The sequence below is a fragment of the Falco rusticolus genome, chromosome 5 (assembly GCF_015220075.1).
Source record: "Falco rusticolus isolate bFalRus1 chromosome 5, bFalRus1.pri, whole genome shotgun sequence".
Lineage (NCBI taxonomy): Eukaryota > Metazoa > Chordata > Aves > Falconiformes > Falconidae > Falco > Falco rusticolus.
The window spans coordinates 76,076,083-76,088,707 of record NC_051191.1 but is presented as its reverse complement, the minus strand read 5'-3'; the positions used below and the strand labels follow the sequence as shown (position 1 = coordinate 76,088,707).

At 38.4% G+C, this 12,625-nt stretch overlaps 1 protein-coding gene across 8 annotated transcripts in view; it reads left to right on the top strand.

The window, feature by feature from the left end:
- PACSIN2 (protein kinase C and casein kinase substrate in neurons 2) overlaps positions 1–12,625 on the top strand; it is a 65,135-nt gene that overhangs the window by 40,255 nt on the left and 12,255 nt on the right. For all 8 annotated transcript variants that reach the window (XM_037388655.1, XM_037388660.1, XM_037388658.1 and 5 more), the window contains 4 exons: positions 6,842–6,998; positions 7,734–7,969; positions 8,712–8,867; positions 9,955–10,130. In XM_037388655.1, coding sequence (XP_037244552.1) covers positions 6,842–6,998; positions 7,734–7,969; positions 8,712–8,867; positions 9,955–10,130 — 725 coding nt within the window. The remainder of the gene's footprint in view (positions 1–6,841; positions 6,999–7,733; positions 7,970–8,711; positions 8,868–9,954; positions 10,131–12,625) is intronic.

The window sequence follows — 12,625 nt, the reverse complement described above, 5'->3', positions numbered from 1 at the left end:
TCTTGGTGTTGGCTTTCTGTAGATCTATCAGTCAAAAAATGTGGGTAGGATAAGGCTTAGGCATAGGTAGTATCTTGTATCAGAACAGCTGGTAAAACTGAAAAAATAAAGCTTTCAGAAATACACGTCTTTCTTAGGCATGAAATAGAAATAGCAGCAGCTTTCACAATTAAATTGAGGAATTTTTTCCATGTTTAGTTAACCCAAACTACTACTAAAAGTTTTTTGTCTTCTAGCAGGGTGATAAATCCTTTTCAGGAGAAAACCGTAATAATTTTCCTCTGATTTGTCTAGGTGTTTACCAAACAAAAGCACTTTAGGAAACAGAGAATTTGATACATGTTTTCATGTAAGCTTGCTTAGAAAGCAAGAAATTGTAAAATCATAAGAAAAGAAATTCTGAGCAATTTTCATAACAGCGGAGAATTTCATGAAAGTTTAAGTCGTATTAGTGCCTCAGTTTGCTTAAGAAATGGAAGCTTCTTTTTCTTTCTTCTTTTTTCTAACAAACCTCAGTGTATCTTCATGTATCTGGTTAAGCTCATGGCACTCTCTTGGTGCAGAAATTTTTTGCAGCCAAGCAATCTTGTTGATATGTTCCAAGAGGGAATTCTTTCATCTGTGTTACTTAGCTGACAACGGTGGCATGCTTTGGGTAATCAAAAGGTTATTGCTGATAGCCTGGAGCAGGATGGCAGTAACTTTTCCAAGGGAAAGTGGTAAATTTGGAACCTGATATGCAATTTGAAACCCTTTGTATTTCTTTCTGATCTGTCATATGGACTCTAATCATTCATGCCATTTTCTTGCATCCAGAAATAGACTGTGGCAATGTTGGTTGGTTCAGACATTCTACTGCTTTAGTAGAACACAAGAAATGGACAACCTTATTGACCTTGCTCTGCTGGAAGTAGTTTTGAAATGCACTTTCATTTCAAAATGATGTTTCATTTTGAATCTATTGATTCAAATTTGATTGAAAAATCAAAATTATTCAAAATGATGATTAAAAAAATGAAATAATTCAGTATATTAATTGTAAATTGAAGGCCAGTTTTATGATGCATTTTGTTAATTAAGCTCTGGCCTTACGCTTGCTAATCACTGTTGTGGTCATATGGAAAGAAAAATGCCTTGAGCAAGCTGAGGCCAATGTTGTTGTTCACTTAGATACCTGTGAAGGTAAGAAAGGTGATGAGTAAGCGTTCCTAGAGATCAAAGTAGAAGTGTATGCATATCTTGCAAGGTAAGACATCAAAAGGAACAGCTACCCTGCCTGTGGAAGCACTTATTAATGAGCCATAGGTCCCTCACAGGCTGTGCACCACTTATTGCCTAGTTGTGCGTCCTTACGCTTGCTTATTTTCTGCTAGCATCAGTACTGTGATGCCCTCTCCATTTACTGTAGGGGTGTTTAACTGCCCTGTGAAAACACCTACTGATCCAAACAAAAATAGTCAACCTGAACAGCTGCTAAACCAGCAACTGGTATTCACTCTATGAACTCAGGCTTGTGACAGATTCCTTTGGAAGATGGGACTTGGTGTGCATTTTAGGGAGATGAGCACATGGCTTTCATTACATTCTGAAGTATTTGCTGAGATACCCACCAGCAAGATAAGATTTTCAACTTACTCAGGCGAAGTCGGTCCCCTGTATAGTATGGGTGAATCAAATTTGGCCACCATATGCATTCCCATTCTCCACACCCCCCACCAAAAACAAACAACAAAAAAACAACCCAAAGCAAAGTCCAAACTCAACACTCTGGATAGCAGAGGCAGTTGATCTGGGATGTGCCTCCCATAAACAGCTTATAAGCTGTCTGCTCAGATGGCCTTGGTCCTGCCCGTTTGGTACTCTGAGGCCTGTGCTCCATGCCTGCTACTGTCAGCCAACATCTGTGACCTGTCTGTTGAGGGGGTGTGTGATGGATGCAGGGAATTCTAGAGGAAGAAACTCCCCAAACTCACTCTTGAATATTGAAAAGGTATTCCTGTGCTGAGGGATTTCAGTTACTTGCCAGTGAATGCTTTTTGCTTATGAAGTAGACTGCCCTGTTTTGCTTTTTCATTTTAGAAATATTTGGACTCTGCGGTAGTAGATTCCTGTCATATCTCCTATATGCTTTTTTTATTACTTTTTCTAACATTGAGCAACATAACATTCACAATTTATATTGCCAGATGTTTGTTAACTGGTATGTTTGGCTTTAGATTTTGTGGGTTTAAGAGCTTCCTCAGGATTTTTCTTGCAACCAGTGGTAAATTTATATGGGTAAACTTAGAAAGCTTACTCAGACCTAGTGCTCATAGGTCCTTGGACTGTGTATGTGCTAATTATGCAATAAGATAATTCTTTTTATTTTGAAAAAGAACCCACAGTATTATAGATGTTAATGCTGGTTGAAATGTTTGGAAACTTCCCGTTTGACGTAGCTGGAAAGAAGCTGTACTCATGGTTATATGGAATGCTGGAAATAGTAAGTGTGTCCGCATATTGGTCATCAGGATGCATGCGTTTGACTGTGAGCCTTCAAAGCTCATTGTGTTTCCTGCCTATGACTATTTGTCCATTAAAAAAGCCTTGTTGTACCCTATGGTGACTGACTTTCTTTCAAATGGTTCCAGTTCATAAAAGCAGACTAGTTATGAATAAGCTAGGCAAGCTTGGAAAAAGACATAAAATCTTACTTCAGGCATTTGAAACTCCTGAAACATTTGTGATTATAGCAATTACCATGATACAGAATTAACTGACTGGAGTTTAGCAATAGCTGAATGTTTGCCGCCACCTGGGCTGCTGACAAATTAAAATACTCTTTATTTTTCATTCAGTGTACCAGAAAAAGTGTGTGTTAACTCTTTATCACCTTTTATCCTGCTCTATGGCTATGCTTAAAAAAAAACCCCAAAGGAGTGTATTAGTTAAGGTAAGGGAGCCTAGGTAATCTAAGACTCTCCCTTTGTGTTTAGTGCTGTGAAATTGTAAAACAACGAGGTTGTAAGCTCTTAAATATTCCCACTAAAGATCGTATCAGTGACAGTGCTTGGCAATGTTAGTACACTGGTGGTCACAAAGGAGAGATGGCGGGACTGCTCACTCTGCAACACTAAATGCCTCATCACAGTGTGCTTTTCTCTGGTTATTACAGATTTAGGGACTCTTAGATTTGACAGAGGATTTGAGGTGACGTTTCTGTGTTTATGCATGAGAGGAAATACCCAAATGAGAAGGAATGTTTTCTTGGTTAAGGAAAATGGAGATCTGAAGGCATCTATAATGCCTGTAGGAGATAAACAGGGCAAAATAGGATCAGCTGAGGCTTATTAGTAGCAAAGCTTGGTATTATTTAGTGGACAAGGGAAAACTGGTGGTTAACTCAACTTGTGTGTGTGTGACAGAACTGTGAATCACAATTTTTGTAAGTTCACTGATCGCATCAAGAAAGTGACCATGTGGGTATTTTGAAGAAATGACCTCTTGGAGTTATTTCCTTTTGAAGTGTTTCTGGCAACTAAGGGTAAACAGCAACTGAATTTGTTATCATGTCTTTTTAAATATTGTTTTAATATATATTTAAATAATATTTTTAAATAAATGTCTTTTTCGGATGGGTGAAGTGTTGATGCTAAAATGAAAGCAGGTTAGAGCTTTTAAATATCTCTCATTCTTCTTGAAACTAAGTAAGTTTACAATCTCACAATTTACCTTCCTGAAGCAAATGTTTCACTTGTAGGAGAACGAAACTGGTAACTTCATGTCTTAGTTGGCTGCTGTCTGTTTAACAGGAACTAGCCCAATGCTTGGAATGGCCAGAAAGTTATTCTAACTAGTGAAGTCATGTGTTCCTGTCCTGAACAGTGCTCGTTCGGAAATCTGAAAATTGCAAGGTATTATGTAAACATGGCTGTGACTGAAACAAACACAGGGTTTTCTTAGTTTTTATTCTTTCTTGGCCAGTTGCTACAAACGAAAGAATTTGTCTTTTTTCGTTCTAGCTCAAACACTTCATGTGAAGGGGAAGAGGGATGCACTGCAGAACATTTGCAGTCTGCCTCAGGAGTTGGAGAGAATAGTCTTGAATAAAACAATGCATTAAGTAATTTTTTTTTCTTCTCCAGAATCAGGGTGTTCTTGCTATTTTTACAGCTTTTTAATTTATCTACAGTTACCCTAGTAGTTCCTTGGCTGCATAAAGACTAGAGTTCTCCCATTACTTCGGTGGTCTGAATACCCTGTGCTCTCGTACGTCTGAGCCTGCCTTTTACAGTGGCAGCTGCACGCTCCACTTCCCAAAAAAAATTGTCATTGCAGTGTCCATAACTTAAAATGCACTTTTTTAAAAAAAATAAACTACTAGATTTTTAAAATGTTAAGTGCCAGTTATGTGACTTATGTTCTGTGTCACAAAACACAGAAAAATATGTGATTTCCAAAATTCTAGCATTCATCATAGGGCATGAAATTTGAATGTCTTAATATACTTCAAACTACTGTTTCATAAATCCAAGTGAACTTTTTTTCCTTGAAAATACTACTGTAAAAGACTTTCTTTGGAATACAAGGTTGTTACTTTCTAGTACAGTAGGCCTGATTTTTTTCTTTATGCTGGTTGTGAACTGTAATGCTAGTTTCTTCGGTCCTCTGGTGGAGAAGGAGGTGGCGTGGGTGAACGATGCGTTGCCTGCGCAGCTCCTTTGAGGTGGCTGTATGCAATAGTGGTCAGTGGGACAGTGTAGGTGAGCTGAATTCAGCCCTCTGAATGCCTGCCTGAGATTTGGCAACGGCTAGATGTTACCAGGAGGTTAGAATTTACTCAGACAACACAAAATGAAAGCATTAAAAATACCGTGAGGCAGCCAGCTCTCATTCAGTATTAGCATTTAAAATGCTAATTTAATAGTGAAAATTTATGAAAGGAAATGTTCATGCTAGAGAAATAAATCCTTGGGCACATAGCTGGAGACACAAATTGAAGCTAATAAAAGGCTGCAGTAGCTGTGCCAAGCTAGCATAACCTGTTTTAACAGTCTGCTTGGCTGTGAATCTACAGCTGGAGTAATTTTGAGCAGATGAATGATTTGCCCTTCCATTACAAAGGCTTTAGAAAGTATTTTTCGAGGTACTTAATTTACTTAATACTTTGATTACATAGGTATATTGTATTAGCGTACAGCCTTAGTTTGAAACTGCCTACTTCTCAGTTTCTATTTCTCCTGAAAATGAGAGGCTATTTTTCGTACTTTCTTGTTACTACATGAAATTTGCTTTGACACAAATGCATTCACTATCTTGATTTTTGGTGTCACTTTCCTCACAGTTCTGGTAGCTTCTTTTCTTCAGTTATATTGTGACGTGTTTAAAGGCAGGGATAGTGTGGACTGGCTTTTTTTACATGATTTAGACAAATCAGTGACTGCTAACTAACGCTTCTCTTAAATGCTACCTAAATTTCTTTGATCTGTTGAAATTGATCTAGTCCAAAACCATGCCCAAATAAATCCTTTGAGGTCACTGTCTAAAGGAATTACTTTTGTCCTGCCATTGACGTTTTCAATTCCCTGCCCCTCCAGCTTTGATGAGGACTCCTAACATATGTCTGCATTTATCAGCATAGTCACTTATTTTTCCAGCACTTACAGCAAAAATATATATATTTTTCCTCAAGCAGATGGCTTGCATGTACATCTGCTGACAAGATTCTGAATAAATGTGAACCTAAAAGTTGGATGGTTTGCCATCAAATGTAAAAATTACAAACATGCTTTAAGTATTTGAATGTTTAATCTACTGCCTTACTGCTAATCTTTATTTTCCAGTCAGGTGGTTAGGGCAGATAAGAAACTGACTGAGATATTTTATAGGCTGTGCAGCTTCTGTTAACCAAGTTCTTGTGTCTTGTTTAATGTTTACAAAATCCAACCTGAGTGACATTGAAATCAGTGGAAATATTACTCTACTAGCAGTATCAGGCACTCTTTTTTTTTTTTTTCCCCTTCAGTCATCTAGATTGGTGATTCCATGTGGGTATATACACAAAAATGCAAGGAGGGTGTTAATTATATAATGTATTTTCATTATATAGTGTGCATTTTTCTCCATATCCTCATCCTTTTGTAGCTTGTACATTGAACAACTGTGTTTTGGGATTTTTTTTTTCCTTTAGAATTCACAAGTTAATTCTAGGTATGGGAACTCCATGTCATTGCTGTCAGTATCTTCCCATATTAAATTCTACAGTATACTTTGGAAATAGTTGCTATGTAGTTTGTCAGCAGGGAAGCACAGCTGTAACAAAGGCCACATTCAGTCTCTGCTGTATATGTAGTGGTTGTGCTTTTTCTATGCTGCATTCTTAAACAAAAACTATTATTTATGCTTGAGAGAGATGTTGCAGTACTCCTTTGCATGTCTTTGCAGTTTTGTTAATCCTGAAAGATTAAACACAACACAAAACTAAGGCACTAGGTGCTTAATTATAAGCATGGAAGAGGGAAATACTGTATCTGTGTTAAATATCTTGATTATCTAAAACATTACCAAGCAATAATAATGCAGAACAGTTGTGATGACTGGCCATAATTATATTGCAGGACTAATAAGATATAACAGAGCTTTTAGAATGAATAACTTTTTTTACAGGAGAACTTGTGTCCTTTGTGGTGGTGTTGCAATTACTTTTTAAGATTAATTGAAAAATACCCTATGCTATAATTGATTAATTCCTGCTAGATTATCTTGCTTCTAGGTAACAGTACTTGTGTTAATTAAAGATTTATCTTGTTTTCTTGTTATCCTGCTTTCAAGCAGGAATTGTTAAGTATTTGTCTCTTTATAGGTTGGAAATTACAAGCGTACAGTAAAACGAATTGATGATGGTCACAGACTTTGCAATGATCTTATGAATTGTATTCATGAACGGGCACGAATAGAGAAGGTCTATGCTCAGCAGCTTACAGAATGGGCAAAAAGGTGGAAACAGCTTGTGGAAAAAGGTAATGCGTTCTGATTTTGAACTGTGAAAACTTACACAGATTTTTTTTTTTCCATTTGAGAATCTGTTTTGGTAAGTACAAAGTAGAAATTTTGTACTTTTAGCCTATAATGGAGCCTTTGCCAAAGGCTTGGTAATGTAACAAATGATCAAGCTTTTCTTGATGAAAAATAAACAAAGCCCAGCTTGTTGCATACTGAAGCAGATGAATCTTGCCTGCAGTGCAGAGTGAGGTATCCAAATAGATGCAGTTCTAGAGAACTGGCCGTTTCTAGGTCATGAATGGTATAGAACACAGTTTGAAAAGTGCATCTGAATAATAAGGGGGCAGTGGTTGTGGGGGCAGACTAATAATAAGAGCTAGATACAGCTTGAATGGAAGGTTAATCTGATACCATTTTAATATATTCTAAAATAGTTTGTCCTTTCCTGTTTATCCGTGCTTCAGAAAGTATGTTGAGAAATTGAAGGCAGTTCAAGGAAGAGCTAATAGATGGAATACTGAGAATCGTGGTACAGGGAAAGAGGGGCCAGGTTAAATGAATATTATTTCTTCTGGTGTAAAAAGTTTGTAATATTCTAAATTTGTCTGAAAAGAAACTGTTCCCTTTTCTAGGTTTGCATCAATATTGCTGTTTACAAGTGAATATAAGTCAATAGCTTCAGGTAGTTTCTTGGGAATATAAGTTCCATGTGGGTGATGGTTACTGAGAATGACACTTTCTGTTGTGTTTAGGCCCACAGTATGGAACAGTAGAAAGGGCTTGGTGTGCTTTTATGTCAGAAGCTGAAAAAGTGAGTGAACTACATCTAGAAGTAAAAGGTTCACTGATGAATGAAGACTTTGAAAAAATCAAGAACTGGCAGAAGGAAGCCTTTCATAAGCAAATGATGGGAGGATTTAAGGAAACCAAAGAAGCAGAAGATGGATTTAGGAAAGCTCAGAAACCCTGGGCAAAAAAGCTGAAAGAGGTACAGCAGTAGATTATGTATTAGATACCCTGTGTTAAATATATTAATGTCTCAAATCTCTATAAGGGAGTAAACTCCCTATTCTCTCTGCTGGACCCTCCTTTCTCAAAAAGATCTCTTGCTTTCTGTCCTCTTCTGAAAATAAGTATTTTTCTCTTGGTCTCTCCTAATCTTGGTGACTTTAGTGAAAGTCTGGAAAAAGTGGAATTTAAGCTATCATTTTAACGGTATCTGATTTCATGCATTTGAAAGTTACGAGTTACTCAAAGAAATGAGCAGGAGAAAAGTGTGTGAGTTTTTTCCCCTGTCATATAACATTACTCTTCAATAACAGGTTTGTAGAAGAAGGGGAGCAGGAGAACATGGGCATGAGGAAAAAATGTTCTGTTGGGGACTTCCTGTAAACCTTTTCTTGAGTCTGTTCCACACTGCTTTAAGCTGTATGAGTGACATTTCTTGTATGGTGAGAGAATGCTGATTCACAAGCACTACAATAATTCTCATATGTTGATTCTTCTGTATTCATTCCTTGGCCTAAATCAGAAAGAGAAAAAAACCCCAAAACAACAACAAACCCAAACCCCCCAAAAAACCAAAACCAAACCAAAAAAGTAAAAAAAGGAAGAACATGCTGAAACAAAAACTGACACTTTCTTCATTGCAACATGATTATAAGGCTGAAAAATTTAGTTGATGGCTGTATAAACCGTCCCAGACGCGAATATTCAAATCTACTTTGTAGGTGGAAGCTGCAAAGAAAGCATACCATGCAGCCTGCAAGGAGGAGAAACTGGCTATATCCAGAGAAACAAACAGCAAAGCTGATCCAGCACTAAATCCTGAACAACTTAAGAAATTACAAGACAAAGTGGAGAGAAGCAAACAAGATGTACTGAAGGTATACCATATGCTAACATACTGTTTGTACACAGTCTTTTTGACTTGTAGCTTGTGCATGTTTAAGCCTTTTTTTTTCTTCCCGAATGTGCCACGGACTGCAGTGCAGCTCACTTTCAGTTACAGTTCTATACCAAAATCCAAAATCTAGAGTTTTCTTCATATGTACTGCCAAGTACTACTTCTGTGAAGAGTGAATAACCTATTACCTCTAATTTACGTAAGTACTTTGAGCAGGGGACAAAGCAGAATTGGTGAACTTCTAAGAGTTCTTCTCATTTAGTGTAGTGAAGGTTGAATTATTTCACTTGAAAGGCTGTGAAGACAGATGTTTAAAACTTGCTGACAACAGCTAAATTTGTAGTCATTCTTGACTGCAGAATACTTTTTTTTTTAAGCAAGCTGATCATAATCTATTTAAATAAAAGTAAATACACTTGAAAATGCTATTCTGTTGCCCAGTTGGGTTTATCTCTTAAGTGGGCTGCTACAAAGAGGCTCTTCTTGTGTGACTTTCTTCAAAGCCATCTTTTCCCTTTAAGAATGCTGTTCTGTGGTCTGGGAGGCGGATGTTACATTGGGTGGGATCTTTTAATTCCTGTCTGTGGACTTCTTCTGTAAATTATTGTAGAGTCTGAGGTTCTATGTATTAAGTGAGGTCACAGCATATGCAATTTGTGTTCACAGGGTTGTATACAATGTTTGGTTTTTTGGTTATAAGTCACAGTGCGCTGTGTAAATTACTGAAGGAGAAAAAAGACACCCCTTCACAATTATTTGAAAATCTTTAAGAGATCTGTAACTTGAAAGGCTGCCTGCTCTGATTTACTCTGTGGCTCCTTTGGTTTTTATCTTTCATATTACGCTAACATTTGTCAAACCAGAGAAGAGGCTTAGAGCTTAATTGTCGCTGTTCTGCAGTTTTGTTAGGTAACTTTCGTTGCGACCTAACGTAGAAACAGCGGTCATGAAAAGATAATGCAATTTGGGACCTTCTGGTCTAAACCTTGGCCATTACTCCATTGATAAATCTGTTAAATAGGGTAGTAATAAAATATATTGCTAATGGTTTGTTTTTCCACCGCCAGACAAAAGAAAAGTATGAAAAATCACTGAAAGAATTAGATAATGCCACTCCTCAGTATATGGAAAACATGGAGCAGGTATTTGAACAGTGTCAGCAGTTTGAAGAAAAACGCTTACGTTTCTTTCGAGAAGTGTTACTGGAAGTTCAAAAACACCTTGACTTGTCTAATGTTGCAAGGTAAAACTGTGTAAGACTTCAAAATCAATGCTTAATACTTTCCAGTGAAAAGCTACCCATACTTCAAGTAGATCAAGAGTTTGCAATCTGATTTGTTTCTAATGTATTGCTTCAATTTGTTGAAAGTGTAAGTGGAAGAGATTAATTCTTTGTTTTTTCTAAGATCAGATCAGCATTTTTATCCCTAATATTTGCTAGTTTTATTTAACAGCGTTAAATGAACCAAACCCCCCCTCATTCTTGTCTTTTTACAATCGTGTGTCAGTTAGAAAGTATTCAGAGCTTAGAAACAAAAAATGCTTGGATCAAAGATTGGGAAAGGAGGGTTTTAGTGTATTACGTGTCTTGTTTATTGGAGGACAAACTAGAATTTATTAGTGTAAGACAGTATGAACTTTGTAGTGTAAACACATTTATTGTTAAAATATTAGAGCTCAGTCTAAAGGAATTAATTACCTTAACTATGGGATGAATGTTAAAGATCCATTGGTTGACCATTGCTGAACTCTTGTCCATCTTAATTTCAAAGACTGTTCTTTATACTGTGGTATGTATAAAGCATGTCTTGTACTTTGTTCTTTCTGCCTTGACCCTCCTCACTACATTCCGAGAAATCTAAACTTCTGCTAGGGCACTCAAATCAGAGCTCATGCAGCTTACTTTTGTGAAGGGGGGTGGAGGGGGTGGGGGTGGGGGGCGGGGCGGGGAGATTTTCTCCACCCCTAGTGTTTGATCTGTCTGTCAGCGCCCCAGGAAAGCAGGGACCCTTGTGTCTGGCCAGTCTGTCAGCGTCCCATTGCAGGGACACTTCACTGAACAGTCTGGCTGGACTGGAGGGCGATTCGACTGACTTGTTCAGGGAAATGTGCCAGCAGCATAAAGGGGACCCCTCAAGTGGGTCTGCCCACTTTATTCTAATGTGTTACCTGCTGCCAGTGACTACTGGCATCCGCAAAGGATTAACACTAACGGTTTATGGAATAAGGCTCTTTATTTATATAAAATTATGACAAATTGAGGTTTGTGGTTGCTGGTGATAGAGACAGTCTGCAAATACAAGCGTGAAGTGATACACAACAAAAGTATAATCACTAATAACAGCTAGCATGAGTTATTTATTTGGCACGCATAAGATAAAGTTCTTACCCGATAGGCGTCCCTGCTGGGGAGAAGACACGTTCATCCCATTGACTGATCCCAGAAGTTTCGATGGAGTCTTCCCTAACTTCTCCCCTCATCTGCCCACCCTTTATACTTCATAGTATACTGCATATTCATTTATCATATGCAGATTGGTTACTAGTTTCTTGCTTCTAATGCAAATTAGTGCATATCCTCAGATAGCACTACTGAAGTTCTATACTAACTACACATTCTCCTCAAGCAGGGTTTTCCCCTCTGTCAGGAGTTGGGGGGCTATTTGAGTCAGAGGTCATGATCTCCCACTACCACAATTACTTGTTGTATTTTCAACTAATACTCTGTTGATGTCAGTGGATTGCAACATCTTATCATCCTGTTTCCTCTCATAGCTAGAATTTCCTCACTTGAAGGCTTCTTTTTGTGTAACTCAAATAATGGTGTTTCTTTCACTGTTTGTTGTTTCTCGTCTTCCCCAAGGCTGACTCCCTTGATTAGAAGTCCCTTCGTTCATAACTTGGAGAGTGGGTCAGCTCAGCCTAGCTTTGTGAATGTTAAATCGGAGTTGGGTAAATCTGGGAGTTCAGATGACAATTCCCCCAACCCTCACCCGTCTGGACTGGCTTACAGTCCATTTCCATCACATGTAGGTGGAGCTTGAGTGACTCTAGTCATACCCGTTGTTGTTACTGCTCAGTGTCACATGCCCAGTCAGGTGTAGCAGCACCGTGGAGGCAGGTAACTTTGAGGTGGAGGTGTGCGTTAGTAGTGCAGTGAGAGTATTTCATCTGAGGAAAGTCATTTGGCCACAAGGGTTGGCACAGCCACGGACATCTCAGAGATTCTTCATGTGACAACTGTCATGCGGCTTATCAGCTGTGTGGTGCCATCAAGTTCCTGTTCTTGCAGGGAGCAGACAGAGCCTGGCCGCGGTGTCCCCGCTCCGTTCCACCTCGTCACTCCTGTCAGCACGTGCTGAGCCGGCAGGTTGTGCTTCTTAGGGAGCAGTGGCGATGTAGATTGCATGCATGCCCGCCATCCTGAAAGGGATAGCTGTTTTACTCTAAAAAGCTTTCTGCAATACTACACGTTCATTGGGTCCCAATTTTCTCTAATTTCTGACCTCAAGGTGATGCTCCCACAGACCGTATGGCACGTCATCAATTACTACAGGCCATTTTGATACAAAGTTACTTTGGTATGTCAGCAGGACAGTGGTTATGTTTTTGTTTTCTTTGGCATTTGAGCAGACAGACACTGGAATACTTGCAGCAAATGCTGTAACACTAGTGGAATTTTACATCCCACTTATAACGGCAGAGTTTCATATAGGCTCTGGTTGGCATTCTAATTAA